At 55.6% G+C, this 16,238-nt stretch overlaps 1 protein-coding gene across 1 annotated transcript; it reads right to left on the reverse strand.

Annotated features, from left to right (window-relative positions):
- Positions 1-2,410: 2,410 nt before the first annotated feature.
- GBA2 (glucosylceramidase beta 2) lies at positions 2,411-16,177 on the reverse strand. The gene is made up of 17 exons (XM_048291871.1): positions 16,008-16,177; positions 12,166-12,257; positions 11,849-11,964; positions 11,534-11,752; positions 10,736-10,975; positions 10,271-10,373; positions 8,858-9,011; positions 8,450-8,575; positions 8,163-8,347; positions 7,743-7,847; positions 6,996-7,103; positions 6,358-6,509; positions 6,109-6,215; positions 5,824-5,966; positions 5,396-5,511; positions 3,417-3,608; positions 2,411-3,329 (listed from the first exon to the last, which is right to left on the reverse strand). Exons 1-17 carry the CDS (start codon positions 16,160-16,162, stop codon positions 3,102-3,104), a joined length of 2,541 nt encoding a protein of 846 aa, XP_048147828.1. The 5' UTR covers positions 16,163-16,177; the 3' UTR covers positions 2,411-3,101.
- Between the last annotated feature and the right edge of the window lie 61 nt (positions 16,178-16,238).

Raw genomic sequence — 16,238 nt, forward strand, 5'->3', positions numbered from 1 at the left:
GCAGAGCCCGGGCACCACACACAGCCACCACCGCCATGGGGACCCCGGGCTGCTGCTGCTGCTCGCCCTGGCCCTGCTCGTGCCCCGGGACGCTGCATCCAGGAAGGCAAGGGCAGCTCTGGAGCCGAGTCTGGCCGTGCTGAGCCGTGCTGTGCTGTCCCGGGTGCAGGGTGGGGGTGAGGGGCTGCACACACTGGCTGTGCCATCCCTGTGGTGCATGTTTTCTCTGTGCCATGCTGTGCTGTCCTGTGCCACCCCAGTACACAGAGTTTGTGCCTGAGGGGCTGCACGTTCTGGGGGTACCATCCTATGCCATGCCATGCCATGCCATGCTGCACTGCCCATGACCAAGGAAGCTGCCAGCTCTGGCTGTGCTGTCCCTGGGGGTAGTGTTGATCACCCACCCCTGCCATAGGCGGGTACCCAGCACCTCCAGCTCTGCTGCCCTGCCTAGGCAGAGAGGGGTGCTTTTCCAGCCAGTGCCCACACCACTGGTCCCAGCTGCCAGGTGGAGGGGCTGTGTCATGGGACACACATCCCACTGCTTAGGGAGGCTGGAAGTGGGACTGTGCCTCAGCACTGACTGAGACACCCACACAAGCCCCAGTGTCACCTGCAGGGCCTGTGCAGAAATGAGCTGGGCTCCAGTATGACCATCTTGGCCCTGAACACAGCTGGGACCTTCTCGGGCTCCTACCACACCGTGGTGGCAGCCACCAACAAGCAGATCCTGGTGTCACCCTTGCAAGGGGTCCAGCAGCATCCCAGTGCCAAGAGACACCCCACCTTTGGCTTCACTGTGCAGTGGCAGTTCTCAGGTATGGCAGTGCCAGTGATCCCCTGCTCATGCTGGGAGGGGGGAGCCCCCAGCTGGTACCCCAAATCCCTCATGGCACCCAGAGGAACCCCAGCTGTGGGCACAGAACTGGCCCACACATCTGCTCCTGCCTCGGGATATGGAGGAGATGTGGGACATGGGATTGTGGGGTTATCTGTCTATGAGAGTGTCACAAACAGAATGGGAACTTCAGACAGTGTTTATTAAAAAGGCCCTCCCACTGAATCACAAGGTTCAGAAAGGACTCCCTGGCCTTTTAGAATCCTCCCCAGTGAAGAGTTTGGGCAGAGCTGGATCCAAACTTAGCCCTAGACTTTGTCAATGGATTATGTCTAAATGATTGTAGAGGTGTAATATAAACTTTGTACAACGTAGTACCACAGGACTGAGGATGGCAAATCAGATCTATTTATATAAAAATAAATTATTTGTTATGATAATCAGACAAAAATTTCTTAGTAAGAATTACTTACTACAGATTAGAAGCTATATGTATTGTATGATGCACTATTTTGGAGCAGCATTAATTATATTAAAGCTAGCAAAACCAATTACAAAGAAGAGCCTGAAGTTACTCATCCGTACTAGTAATTGTGGGCAAATCTCTTTAGTTCAGCCTTAGGGAGGGGGCAAACCTATTTTTCCTCCATAAAGGGCAGAATCTCCACACACATTCTGGGAAGGGGTGTGTAAGAAGATCCTGCCCTTAGAAATTGGGAGCAGGCTTTTACAGTATAAAGTGATTGACTGTCAGCCAGATGTCAGCTGTGTCAGCTCAGCAGCTTTAGATATGTTATCTATAGTATCACCTTCTGGTTCCTTTATTTGGTTCTTTACCAGTTTTATGACATCTTCACCGCTATCAGGATGTTTAACTTTGAGGACTGACTCATTTCAGCATTTTTCAACACCAAAAGCAGCATGACACCCCTTTCTCCATTTACCACTTAGCAAATAGGGAATTGCTCAAGTTGTTTTACTCCCACTCAGGCAGAGCATCCTGCTACAGAAAGGGAACTGGGGTGTCCCTCTCTCCATCCAAGGGATAACAGCAGGGGTGCTGACTATCTGTCTGTCCAGGGAGATCTGTATGTCTGGGGACACAAAGGGAAAGGCAGGGGAGCTCCCTCCTTTCTATCCCTCCCACACCAGGCTGGTACAGCCTTCAAATGCTGCAGTGGCAGAGAAAGAAAGAAAAGGAGGCGAGGTGGTAACCCTGGGCAGAAGGGGACTCGATTTAGTCAAGGGCCTGCAGCCCTGTGGCTCAGCTGCTCCCCACAGAGGCCTTCTCAGGAGGAATGCTCTCGCCTCTGCTGCGTGCAAGGCAGTCCAGGCAGAGCCAGGAGCCAAGCAAGAAGCAGGTCTTGCCTGCTGTCACATCTGGGCAAGTAGGTAAGGAGGCAGATCCTGCTCCCTTTAGCGAAACTCCACAAGAGTCAGCCACCACTGGGACTCGTCCACTCCCTGCATCCGTAGCCCTCCAGCCCAACCCAAGAAGAAAAAATGGGGGCAGAAAGGATTTCCTCTTTTGGCTTGGCCTGGTGGAAAGAAGATACCGAAGATGAACAGGAGTAGACAGCTAGACAGATTTATTAAGAATTGAAGTGATTTATCCCCTTAAATGTGCTCCACTGCCTGCCCCCGGTGCCAGCAGGGAGGGGGGCCATGGTACCAGACCAGGACCTGCTTCTTGGGCTCAGATTGTCACCATCCAGGGAGCCGGGTCTCCCCTGGGGATTGTATCTGCCACAGGCCCTCCTGGGGCAGAGCCAGTCAGTATGTGCAGTGTCACCCCAGGACAACTACAGCATCCATGTGCCTGAGTGCACCAGTCCAACATCCTCACACACACATTCACCCACACCCTTTTTCTCCCTGCAGGACAGGTCCCCACCTTACCCAGCCCAATGACTGCAGCAGAGAGGTCTCCTGTGCCCCTGGACAAGGTACCAGCTGCAGTTTGGGATGGCTGGGGAACCAGCAGGCTATCAGAGCCCTGAGCGATGGGGAAGGGGAGGCACAGGCTCCAGCAGCCACTCCTTAACCCACCCCCCTCTGAGGAGACATCCCCACACCTCTGATCCCCCCGTGTGCTCAGCATCAGTGGCTGGAAGCCCCCTGAGGTCAAGGGCATGTAGTGGAGGTAGGGAAGGAAAACAGCAATGCGAATACTAGCACAGAGCGGGAGGGGAGGGTCCCTGCCTGCCATCTGCGGCCCCCCCAGCCCGGGGTGCGCCCGCTGCTCTGCCCAGTGCCACGAGGCTCAAGGGTGGGTGGGGCCCTGGGGGAGCTGGGCGGTTGCCGGTGCCTGGCCAGCCCGGCGCTCCAGGGCCAGCTGCATGCTCCAGATGCTGAGGGGCCGCATGTAGGCCAGCGAGCGGTACACCTTCTTCTCCCGATAGGCCTCCGGCGTCTGGAAAGCCATGCCCAGCCGTTCCCAAACCGTCCGGTAGCAGCCCTCCGCCGTGCGGAAGCCTTCCTCCACCATGCCCTGCAGGAGAGGAGACAGGACCATCAGCACATCCACGGAGCACACGGAGCACATGCTGGGAAGTGCGGCAGCAGCATCCCCGCTCACCTCCTGGATCATGGTGGCAGCCAGGGAGTAGACCACGCCAATCCAAACCTCGTTGGACTGGACGCTGGAGGTGTCGGGCATGCCATCGGGTCTCATACCGTTCACTGCTCCCATGGTGCCGCTCGCGAAGCTCATCACGTTCTTCTCGAAGATGGTCTTGAGCGCGCTGAGAACATGACTCTTGGGGAAAACCTGGCCGGACAGAGATGGGCTCGGTGCTCATGTGGACCCCTCAGGCTGGGTCTGGAGCAGGATTAAATTTTCCATGAGGAAAAGGGCAACACTGTTCGCTGGGTCAATAGCAATGAATTCCCACCTCAGGAAAATAACAGGAGGACATGAAAGTCTCTTTCCCCGAAAAGAGCAAAAAGCTCCCAGAGGAGAGCAGAGAAATGCTGAACCACATTCCACCTTCCTCCTGAGGAGGCTGACAGCTCATCCAACTAGTCCATCTCCAAAAACAGCTTCTCAACCACAGTCACTGGCCAAGCCCCTTTCCCATCTCTTGGGGGTTTGCTTTGGGGGCCTGGCCAACCACACCATCCTCATTTGGTTTATGTTCATCACTTGCAAGAGAAGCAAGAGCCAGGAGGCCCATCAGCACAGCCCAGGGACGTGCCAGACACTTCTTGCCAGTCTGGTGACACTAGAGCCAGGAGAAGCAGAGGCTGGGATGACACCAGGCAGGACCTTGCTGGGAAGGCTGGGCAGTCCAACCAGACAGCTTTGGCAGACTCAAAGCAAAAGCAGCAAATTCCTTCTCTCTGTGCTCAAGCCCAGCAGCCCTGCAGACATTTTTACCCAGTGTGGCTCTGGAGATAAGCCATGGGGATGCTGTAGGAATCAGTAAAGGGCTGACGTGCCCTTCTCTGGCAGAAGCTCTTGGGGCACACTTTCTTCAGGACTGGATCACAGGCTGCTCTTACATCACGTTTCTGACTCGTTCACTGCTGCCTTGTGCATGCAGCAAGGCCACATTAATGAGGTTACTGACAGGAGTGATGCCAGCGAGGCAACAGATCAAAATACATGGAAAAAAATCACGGAATGTCATAGTGAACAGAGAGGAATTCACCAGTCCCACCTCCAGTGAGCTCAGAGCTCACCAGAAAGCAGGGAGAAGTGCCACCTTCAGCAGCAGCAGTCGGAGGCTGGGCAAAGGCAGGCCAGATTCTGGACTGCACCACGTTTACTCTTTCCTCCCAAAAGGATATTACTGCAGGAGGGCTGGGCCAGATCCTGCCTGGAGCTCCAGGCACAGTCCCAACCCCACACTAGGTTAAACACAGGAGGGAATGACCAGGTAAAGTCACCTGAAGCTCCCCTCTGATTTACCAACAGACAGTGAAGTGGTTTGTCACTCTCTCACAGACAAAGCCACTCCTCCCTTCACTCAGCAGAGGCACTTGCCTGCCCATCTCCACGAGAAAGCTTTGCTCTGACAACTGCCCAAGGGGCATAAATAACCCAGTGGTTCTCCACTGCCCCCCTCTCTTCTAGGTATTGCAGCACCAGCAGCTGCTCCGGACCATCCCACCAGACACGAGGAGTCTGCAGCCAGTTCTTCTCTTGCAACTGAAGAGCAACAGACTCTAGGGCTTGGAATAAGCCATAGTTCCCTCTGATACTAATTTTGGACTTTTTAGGGCAGCAAATAACTTGGAAAGTTTCCTACACTTTTTTCTACCGTTTTTAAACAAATAGCACCTTGTCCAGAGCAAACTTCATTGGGGCCAAAGATAACTGCAGTTATACATCCCTGCTGCATGGCCTCTCTGTGAGAAGGTTTTGGTTTAAGATGGATTCCACTGGATCCATCCAACAGCCTCCACTGGGGTGTGCACATTGGGAGAGCAGGCAGGTGCCCCCACACCAGCCCTAATGTGTACCCCGCAGCATGCACCAGCCCTGCTGCTGTTTCCCTCCTGCCACAGGTCCCATCTCACTCCAACCTTACACCAAGCAGCCCCTTCTCTTACCTCAAACTCCCCTTGGTCCAGACCACAAGCTCCGAGAAACCACTGCCCAGCACACTGGTCTGACATGATACTGCTGGAGGTGTGACTTCCACTGCTATCATAGTTGTAGTATTTTCCTGGAAAAGGCAGGAGATAGTTTTAAATCAATAGATTAGGATACTGCTTCACGTGAGCTGTCCCTACACACCACCCTGTGTGGCAGGAGCACAGCTGCTTTTTCCACAAGACTCTTCTTCCTTTCCCACACCTGTTCCCTCCTAGACACCTGCTCCTTCCCCTCCACTCCTTTCCTTTCCCCCATCTTGGAGGGACAGTATCACCCCTTTCTTCCCCCATTCCCCACAAGGCTTCATGATCCAAGGAGGAGCCCCCCCCTCCCAAGGGACGCATGGCCAGCTGAGCATGGTTCCCCACTGCTGAGCACCCACCATTCCAGAGCCTCCTCTCAAACGCCTCCTTGCCCTTGTTCAGGATGTCCAGGTATTTCTGCCGGACCTCAGTATCCCCGAGCACCTCTGCCATCTTGCACATCATGCAGACGGCAGCCAGCCACAGCCCGCCACAGTAGGCACTGCCGGAGCCAAAAGAGAGAAGCATCAGGAATGTGGGACACCTCAAGGGTTCCACGACAAGTGGGATACAAGGGCCCAGCTCTGAGCTGTGTCCCCACCCCACAGTCCCCATCTCCAGCCCCACCTGCCTCTCTGTCTCACCTGGCTCCATGCACCACCCATGCGTCGTACGTCTGGTCAGCAAAGCCACCGTTTTCAATAAGCCCATCGTTATCCGTGTCAAACCTCAGCTCCGACTCCATTACAGCCTGTGGGAGAGGCAGGAGATGGTCACGCAGCCCTCACATCCTGGAAGCTCCTCTCACTCTGCTTGGGAGCATCCATCCTCTCAGGAAGTTGCTTGGCTCCTGAGGGAAAGGGTGATGCCCCACGGGTCTGACCTCCCAGTACCTGGCATACTGGCCACATGTCCTGCAGGTACAGGCAGTCATGTGTCAGGTAGTAGTCACGGTACACCTGCAGCACAAACTTCAGGTTGAGGTCCTTCCAGTCAGCAGTGTCATGCATCAGGTAGGCGTTGACACGCTGCCATGGCTCATCATCTAAACCAGGACAGACCAGATGCAGCAGGGCAGCAAGCAACAAACACCCCTGCTCCTACACAGGAGCAAGGACTCAAGGGTGCTGTGATCAAGCAGCACTGGAAGAATGTGTTGTACCCAGTGCCATCTCATCTAGTGAGAACAGCCTTCCTGCTACTTCCCTCCGTCTCCCCTGTACAAGCTCCATGCAGCACGGTCTTCATCACCACCCCACACCATCCAGCTTTCCACTCCCAGAAAATACAGAATGACAGAATCATTAAAGTTGGAAAAGACCTCTCAGCACTGCTAAGTTCACCACTGAACTACCTCCCTAAGTGCCTCATCTACACTTTTTTTAGACACTCCAGGAATGGTGATACCACAACCTCCCAGGCAGCCTGTTCCAACACTTGACAACAACAAACAGTGTATCTCATGCAGCATACCCATTTCCCACAGCTTGGCACCCTCTCTGCTCCCCCACAGGTCCAACAGATCCCTCACCTGGGTCCCCAATGTCATGTGGCACCACGTTCTTCATCTTCACCTGGGCTGTCTGACCACACATCAGGTACTGCCGGGGCTGGACATCCTCATTCACCACAGTGACAGCTGCAGAGGACACAGAGGAAGACACATTAGAAGGGCAGCAGAAGCTGCAGAAGAAAGGTCCAAGCATAGGCACAGGCAGGGCCACCAGTACATCAGGCTGCCCTCAGCGGCTCCAAGATCACAGCCCTCTGTAAAGGGTTGAGGGGACACCAGGCTGCTCCCCATACCCCCCCTCAGCAGGGGACATACAGCTCTCATCACCTCCCTAGGGCTGGGCTGGGAAGGGACCATAGTGGGTCAACCCTTCCAGAGCCCAGCAATGAGCCGTGCTCTAGCCCTGCTTGGGGCACTACCGAGCAGCCACCAAGCCCAGCCAGAGCAACAGGGTCTGCAAACAGCTCTGTGTGTCTGCTCTGCAAGGGGCAAGGACAGAGATGGGAAGACCAGGGGCTCCCCCCAGGGCAGGCAGAGACAGCTGTGCACCCCCAGCGTGGCAAGAAGGCACCCTCAGTGCTGGGCACAGAGATGCTCAGGCAGCAACATTCCAGGGCTGCATGTCCTGGGCACAGCAGAGCAGCTGATGGGGGATGCTGGATCCATGGCACACATCTCTACAGCAGCTGCTGTCGCAAATCCTCCGTCTCTTCCTGAGGTGAAGCCCTGAGCACACACCAAGGCAGGGCCTCTGGGGACACTCACCAATGTCATACTGCAGGCTGATCTGCAGCTTGGGCCACAGCATGATGAGAGCGAAGGAGGCGTAGAAATGGACATCATAGGTGTTGTACATCCGGTACTCCTGGCCTGGCAGGACAGGGCAGATGGTGAGGGATGGGGAAGGGAAAAGGGGGGCAGGTCCTCCCTCCACATGGCCCAGGACAAGGGGATCTTTCCCAGCACAGGCAGGGGCTTCCATTCAAAGTGCATTTTATTCTCTACATAAGGGTCTGGAGAATATTTCCTGCCGTATCCTACAGGGCTGCAAGGGGTTTACCTAGGAATAGCACTGCTCCCTACACACTGGAGTGTGAAAAACATCCCCATGGCAGGTTAAAAGCGCATGGCTACAGTAATGGGAGGGGATGAATTAGGAGAATCCCTCGCATCCCTGTGAGTTACCTTCCAAATAAGCAAACCTTCCGTACTCCCGCAGAACAGGGAGAAGGTGGGACAGCCCAGCCCCCGCCGGCCCCTGCAGGTCCTCAGCACAGCAATCCGGAGGCACCTCCATCCAGATGGTTCCCCCATCCGTCATGAAGTAGAGCTCATTGAAGAGGGCCGACTTGTACCAGGAAGGCAGCTGGCTGCAGGGAAGAGGGAAGCCTGCCCTCAGTGGCTGAGGTGGTGATGCTGCTACGACAGCCAACCCCAGGAGGCCACTGGGAAAGTGCCCTCATCTGCCCTACCTGTTCTCCAGGATGGGATTCTGCCACGCTTCGATCTTCCTCTCCCACTCCTCATAGTGTGTCAGGGCGTAATGGGACAGGGCAGGAGCAGCATCGCCTTCGCTGCCAAAAAACCGTGTGTACCGCCTGCCAAGCAAGGGTTTGGTGATCACCCCATGGGCTCCACCTGGGAAACCCACATGGACACCACAGAGGGACACTGAACTACACCGAACAGCAGAACTCAACTGCTACTGCAGTGGCATTGGGGAGCAGGGGCTGGACACAGGGTCCCCTCCCTGAGCTGGCAGGACCACAGCCACAGGGAGCGTGTGGCAAAAGGTCCCCACATTGTACAGAAATCAGGAAAGAGGGAAAAGGGGGCTTTGGGGGGCTTAAGCCTAACACCACTGGAGACAACCCACCTACCTGAGGTGCAGCTTTTCCTTGGAGCCAAAGTGAACACGGGGCATGTCCCAAGCCAGGGCCAACTCTAGTGTCTTGTGCCCACGGGCAGGCACCCGGCAGCTGGCACACACTGCTGCTGCTGTCACCTCCCCCTTCTCTGTTGGGCTGCTTTTACCTGCCAGGAAAAATTAAGATATTCTTAAGCAATCAAGGAAGACCAAAGAGAGGGTAACTGAAGTTCACACACACCTTGAGGGAGATGAGACTGTATGGGCATACCAAAGCCCCCATACAACCTTGAAGGTACAGCCCCAGGGCTTTAAGGGATGATGCTGCCGTAGGAAAAAAATACCTTCCATGGGAGGAGTGGCTAAAAGGATTCAGTCATCCAAATCCGGCAGGAAAAGCCACGAGGCATGAATGGAAGCTACAGAGTATCCCATGACTCTGTATCTGCGCTGCACTCAGAGACACTGTGACTTTCTAGGGACAGTCATTGTTTCCAGCTTTTTGCAGGGTGTTTGAGCCGTGCTGGTATTTAAGAAAAGCCCTGAGGTGGCTGGATAATTACATGCTAGTTCTGACATGTGTACAAGGTAAACTCATTAGAGCAACATAAGCACAGATCCTGACTATGATAATGTCTGGCAGGCATGAAGGAAAACCACATCCCAATAGCCTGGGGAGCTCTGAGTGCATCTAGGCAGGAAGCTTATTTTTCTGGAAAAAATTACGTATTAAACACTTCATTTACATAATTTAAGCCTCAAGAAATCTTGCAAAGACCCAGAGGCAGCATCACTAGTTTGTCAGCACCATCCTTGTTTAAAAACTGACAGACATTGGGGAAATGGTCACCTTTTATGGCAATAGGAGGTGACCAGCAAAGGCTGGAGACGTCACCCTACTTCAAGGCTCCTCCCAAAAGAGTGAGCAGAGACCTGAGGATGGATGCAGAATCATCAAAGGAATAGCAGAGACCTTCAGAGAACTGGTACAGTAGACAGAGGACAGGAAGCAATGGCAGCACTAAACCCCCAGCACTGTTAAACACTGGCTGGAACAATTCTGATGGAATACAACTCATTCATCTGGCAACTGGAACTGAGGGAAGGTGGCTGGCAGCACACTGGCTCCCTAGCAGAAATCTAATTCAGTGTGCAACTAATGAGATACTGGCACGTGTAACCAATACCCAAGAACAGTCCCAAAGTGGCATGAACATTTTTTGGAGAACCACAGAAGGGATGAGCAACAGGAAGTCTGGATACAGCCTAAAGTTGAGAACAAGCCTAAGCATCCTGGACAGCTTTTTACCAACCAAGGAAGCTGGAGGGAGGGAACTCTGCCCTGGCTTGGGTGCCCAGAACCAGTGTGGCCACCCTTTCCCCCTGCTCCCTCTCCCCCCATCCCACAGAGGATGGACGGACTCACCGGTGGGTGAATCCAGCCTGCCATCCTGCAGGAGGTCCTGCCACACCTCTCTACCCAGTCCTGCGGGATTGAATGCCGTGACATGGGTGACTCCTGTGCCAGCCTGGGAAAGGGAAGAGCATCATCAGGGGCTGCTACTTTGGAGGAGAAAATTAATGCTCTCCACTCCCCAACATCACCACCAGGACATGACACTCACTTCCCATGTGCTGCCCAGCAACTCTAACCCCAAACTTGTAGCCCCACAAGCTTCACCCTCAGCTGCTCTCCTGATACCCCCAAAGAGGGTGCCCTCAGGGAAGTCATTTTCCCACTCTTAGGATCAGGGAAGCACTGAGAACCGGTGCCAACCCCAAACCCATTGCACATCCATCCTTTACCAGCTGCTGCAAGCAGCTCCCCCACATCCAGCGGGGCTGTACAACCTCCCCAGCAGCAGCCATAGCACCAGGGCCAGCCCTTTACCTTCTCCCGGGCAGAGATGGCCAAGGTGAAGGGGTTCACAGCCGGGAAGTGGTGCAGAAGGACTCCAGCAACCCGCTCGCCATCCTTCTGGAAGGTGAAGGGCTCATTCCAGTGCCCACCGCTCCTGTCCTCCTTCGCTCCTGTGCCATTCTGCAGGCTGAACATGATGGACACTTCCACGTCCTCATCCCTCCCGTTCTCCACCTCCCAGATGAACACTCCCACTGGCAGGCTGGAGTCCTGGCAGAGACACAGAATGCTGTCTACAGGGCTGCTGCTCCACAGGCAGCTGCCCCACCATCATTTCCCCCACTGATGGGGACACCATGCAGGAAGCAGAAGGAGCAACAGCACCAGGAATAATAACTCGGTCTTGTTGCCAAGCTGAGGAGCAGCAGCAGAAGCAGAGGAATTTGGGAGGCAGGCAAGGCAAAATTCGGAAAAGAAGCCCTGGGCTAGCAAACACCACAACGGGCAGCAGAGAGACGGAAAGCGGCTTTTAAGGCTCAGCCGGGTGTCTCATCACTCATCTGCTCGGCAGGTTGATACAGGCTCACGTGCTGCGCTGGGGTAAGAGGAAGGTCAGACATGTCAGCAGCGCAGCTCCCACCCTCGCCTGGGGCTGGTAGCCAGCAGGGGCAGTGCAGCAGCTGAGCCATCCCTCGATGCAATGCCGAGCTCCCGCATGGCTGCGGGGGTTCCCTGCCCGGGATCATTGCTGAGTGTAGGCACGGGGAAATGTTGGGAAAGCCCGGCTAAGGAGGAGCTCTGCCCTCGGGAATGCCATCACCTCCTTACCTTATAGTCATGGGGGATGACGGGAGAGAGCTGTCGGCAAGTGAGCACCACGTTCTGCCCCGGCAGCTCGTAGACCAGCCAGGCACGGGGGTACAGGGCATGGTAAAAGGCATAGTGGCCACAGTAGCCCCAGTTCCAGCCCTGCAGGGTGCTGGGCCTCTCCACGGACAAGACCTGCTGGTAAATCGTCTGCCCCTTGCACCGCAGGCACACCGTGAACTGTGGAGGAGAGGAGCCGGGGATGAGATGAGCATGGCATGATGTCTCAAGTGCCCAGGCTGCTGCAGTGACACTCAATCCCCTCGCAGACCCTACCTGATTGGCGATAACTGTTTCATAGTGGTAAAGGCCAGGGTTCAGCTGCCAGCGGCAGAACTCTCCCCGCCAGCCACGGGTGATGGTGCCTCCCCCGATCCCGCCGAGCGGACACCCTGGCAAAGACACCAAAAGTTAGCCCTCATTCCTCCCCCTGGTGGGATCTGGCACAAGAACTCTCCCCATGCATCTCTGCAGCGGAGGAACACTCAGCATCACCCGCAGCACGAAAGCTCCTTGACTCACTCATTCTGTCTAGCACCCAGATGGCCCCATGTGAACCTCCACCCATCCCAGTGCCCAAAGTGCAGGCTGACCATAGATCTGCTGCAGCGGAACAGCACAGAAGAGGTCAATGAAGGCAGATTTCTTCTCTATGCGGGTCTTCTTTAACCACCACCTGAAGTATCTGCAAGGGAAAGAGAAGCATTAAAGAAGACAGGAGCAGGCAACACCATCCCTTCAGTGCTACTGGGCAGGATGAGCACAGGTTGAGCTTTCCCTCCTTGTAGAGATGTACAACAGGAACCTGTGTCCCTGTGCCCATGGCACAAGGGGTGACAGCCTCTATCATCCATCTGGAGCACACATTGGTCAGCAAGCACAAGCAGGCAGAGTCCAGGCAGCTCAGGACTGACTGTAAGGGCAACTCAGGAGCAGGACTCCCAGCTCATGCAGGACAGGAGGCTTTCCCAGACATCCACAATGCACAAGGACCACCACCACCTCCATGCCTGGTACAGAATGTCCTGCTAAGGAAGGCCTGAAAACAGAGGTACAAGCCCAGAGAAGCCACACACTGCTCCAGGGACACAAGCTTTGCTCTTCTACCTCCATGTCTCCACTGCCATAAACTGCCACATCCCTGTGCCACATCCTCAGGGGCAGATTGCACAGGGCAGCCTTTCCCTGGAAGTGGGGATGGTTGCTGTCTGCAGCCGGCAGGATCCTGGGGACTCGCCTCCAGCCACACGCCAGCTGTGCAGACCAGCACTGCCCATCCGATAATTTCTCACCCAAAGGCCTGGGAATCGAGACACCCAAACAAGACACCTGTGGCTGGGTGTGCCAGCACCACTCCAGGCAAGAGGATCAGGGCTGGGCTCCGAGTCAGTGCTTTTAAGTCCTGGCTTTGGCTAATAAACTGCCTCAAGTTAAGCCTACTGTACAGAGACAATTAGCACACGGAAACCAGCTACCAGACCAGAAGCTGCTGAACCTTGCCCAGCAGTCAGGCAAGACCCAGCCAGCAGCTCCATGGCCCTGGGTGCCAGGAGGGCAGTGGGGACACGGGAACCCCCACGGAGGACAATGTCCCTGAGCTACCTGCAGACACCCATGCCATACTGCCAAGCAGAAAACCACCCCGACCAGGAGCACACAGCCTGTCCTGCCCCTGGTTTCACAGGATGCAGAGCACAGGCAATGGGCAATAATCCTCTGGGACATGTACACCCAGGAGAAAACGGGAGAGGTGCTTCCATGACACATCTACTACTACACTTCCCCAGCAGAAACAACCCACACTTGACTTTTTGGCTGCTCACTGGGCATACACCTTTACTCACCAACATCTAAGGTCCCTAGATCCCTCAAAGGGTGAGATTTTCTGGGTTGCAGTCTCACAGGACCTAATTGCAGCCTGCTCTCCACTCCTACAGACCCAGCTTTTGTGTTTGGCTGTCTGTGGATGTTTTGCTCATAGAGGTTCAGGGCATGATGAGAACCAGCCTGTCCTGCATGACTGCCCTGAAGCAGGGCCTGCCACTATCTTCCAGCTACATCTGCTGCAACTGCTCTTCTCCAGCCAGGACAGCCCTGGCCTTACCCCGCCAAGGCGAGGTTTTGGCAGTGTTCTCTCTCTCAAGGAAATGATTATTATTCTTTTTCAACCCAGCGCCAGGGAACCAACCCAGCCTCTTCCCCAGCAGGCTTCTGGCAACAGGAAATAAGGTGTCCAGGCAGAGTGGCTGCAGCACAGCCTAGTGGGGCATTCTGACTCCTTGGAAAGGAGATGGATTTCAAGAAGCAGTTTTTCCAGGAGCACACAATAGAAAAAAATTGAGATTTATTTCCACTGCCAGAGTCCTTCTACCATCTCAATAGCAAACTCTTCTCCTGCCAGCTTCTCCCAAAATTGTGCAAGTCAAGAAGAGAAGCCCAGTGGTCGACGCCCAATTGCTGGCTATTAAAAAGCTCTGCCAGGGCTACAGAATAACCAGGAGAAAGTCTTTGTACTCCATAGCACCAAAAGCCCTGCCAGGGCTGGAGGGCTTTCTTTCCCTTCAAATGGCAGTGGAATTAGAACCCATCTGAACATTACCCAGCTGATCTGGATTCATGCTGTGACCCCTCTCAGGACACAAGCCATCTCTGTGGAAATCTACCTGCACCTCTTCTCCTGCCTCACCAGCCCCAGCTGAGTCCTCTGCACAGCCCTTTCTTTCCAAACATGCATATGCCCCACAGTTACCCCGATGAGCCCTGATTAACAAAAAAATCCTGCCCCAGGGCTGTCAACATCCCCAGGCATGTCACCCGCATCAAGGGCTGGTGCTGCAGAAGAGGGCACCCATCATCATGTTTAATTCAACACAACAGTGTCAACCCAGGATGTGGTGGCTCCTCTGTCAGTCCTGGACCTCCTGAGCCAAAGATGTGCAGTGACTCCAAGGCACTCCCAGTGGCTACAAACACCTGCAGCAGGTGACTTTGCACTTGACGTACCAAGCCAGGCCAAGTTTTGAGAGCATCCCTGGCACAGGGGCTACTCACCATGGGTCACTCAGGAAAGGGCAGGCCAGTCTGCAGAGCTTCACAGATCCCTGCACCATGACATAGAACTGTGCTCCAGGCTCCTCTTGCAGCACCACCACCCAGGTTTCCATGTCATGGAAGATGCTCACGTGTCTGGAGCATGCAGCCTCCCATACACCCTCACATCCCTGAATGGGCTGCCCTGTGTCAGCCAATAGTGTTGGCCTTGGGTTTTAACTCAAGCCCACACAGGTATTTCTTGTCGTCCCAGCACTTTGTCTCCTCTGCTCTTGAAGCTGGAATCTCCTTGCAAGGAAGCTCTTGCCCTTGCAAAAAGTATTTTGAAATGACAACCAAATTACCTCCTAAACTTGAACAGAAGAGGCAGCAATTTGACTTTGAGCTTCTTGCTTTCAAAGACCTTCTCCTAGGTCTGATACAAGCCACTTCCAGACTTCAATAAGTACAAGGCCAGGATTGCTTCTCCTCCCTGCTCACCCCACCAGAACTTCACGCTTTCCCACATGCTCAGCTCATCCCAACCTGACGCGGCGGCTTTTCCAGCAGCCTTTATTTATCTCCAGTGCATGACCGACGCTCTCCTTTCCCTGATGTCCAGATTCGCGCCGGGGTGTCTCAGGTCAGACCAGCATGTCGTGCATCCCGAAGCAATCCAGTATTTGCCCTTTCATGCAGCTTTGCAGGAACCAGCTTGGCAAGCTGCAGCCTCCAAGGACACCAGCAGAAAATGGAGGCAGGAGACATAAATCCAGCACAAGGAAATAAGCGATGCCATCGCTGGTCCCAGCACTCAGCCTGACGAGTGCACAAACACTGCCAGCGCTCGGAGTCCCGCTTTAAAGGTTAAAACAACACCCTCGCTTTCCACGCGTGTTCTCCATCGTTACTTCCAGCTCACCCCAACGCAAACCGGGAGAGGTGCCCCATTCCCAAACCTGCCACAGCACTGCGTTCCAAACCCCTCCCAGCCGGCCCCAGTCTAACCTCCAGCTGCCAGCACTGGGGACGATGCGGCAGCGATGAGCCCTGGGGGTGGCAGATGGGGGTCCCCATCCCCAAGCAATGCCCCAGTCCTCCCCGCTCCCCCCGTTCTGGCCAGCCCGAGCGCCGGGTGCTGCCCCTTAGCACCAGCGCTCCCAGTGCCGGCGCCAGGAAGGCTGGAGAGTGCCGGCGGCTCCGGGCGGCAGGAGGGCGGCTCCCGCCAGCCCGGGGCCTTCCGTGATCCGCCGGACTCTGCCCTCCGTGCACTGGGACACCGCCGGCACCTCCCCGGGCCGAGCTCCCCGCAGCACCGAGCGGCTCCAGCGCGACGCTGTGTTCCCCCGCGGGACGCCCTCCCTCGTCCCGGTGTGTTCCCGGCCCCCTCCGCTCCCCCCCGTACCGCAAGACGAGGCCGATGTGCCGCAGGACGTCGCGGACCGGCACGTCCCCAGCGCCGTAGGGCTGCCGCAGCTCCTCGAAGCTGTGTGCCAAGCAGACGCGCCAGCCGTCCGCCGCCACGCCGCGGCCCCGCGCTGCCCCCTCATAGCGCCGCATCAGCGGCCCCGCCGCCACCGCCGCCTCCGCCATCACCGCCCCCCGGCCCGTGCGCGCCCTCTTCTTGATCGCCTCG

This window comes from Corvus hawaiiensis, chromosome Z (assembly GCF_020740725.1).
Source record: "Corvus hawaiiensis isolate bCorHaw1 chromosome Z, bCorHaw1.pri.cur, whole genome shotgun sequence".
NCBI classification, from domain to species: domain Eukaryota; kingdom Metazoa; phylum Chordata; class Aves; order Passeriformes; family Corvidae; genus Corvus; species Corvus hawaiiensis.

Excerpts from the sequence above, each read along its gene's own strand:
- GBA2 (XM_048291871.1), bottom strand. The coding sequence starts at position 16,162 with ATGCGGCGCTATGAGGGGGCAGCGCGGGGCCGCGGCGTGGCGGCGGAC. Across the intron at positions 8,348-8,449 it reads AATCCCATCCTGGAGAACAG|CCAGCTGCCTTCCTGGTACA; the intron begins GTAGGGCAGATG and ends TCTTCCCTGCAG. Across the intron at positions 3,330-3,416 it reads CTGCCACCATGATCCAGGAG|GGCATGGTGGAGGAAGGCTT; the intron begins GTGAGCGGGGAT and ends CCTCTCCTGCAG.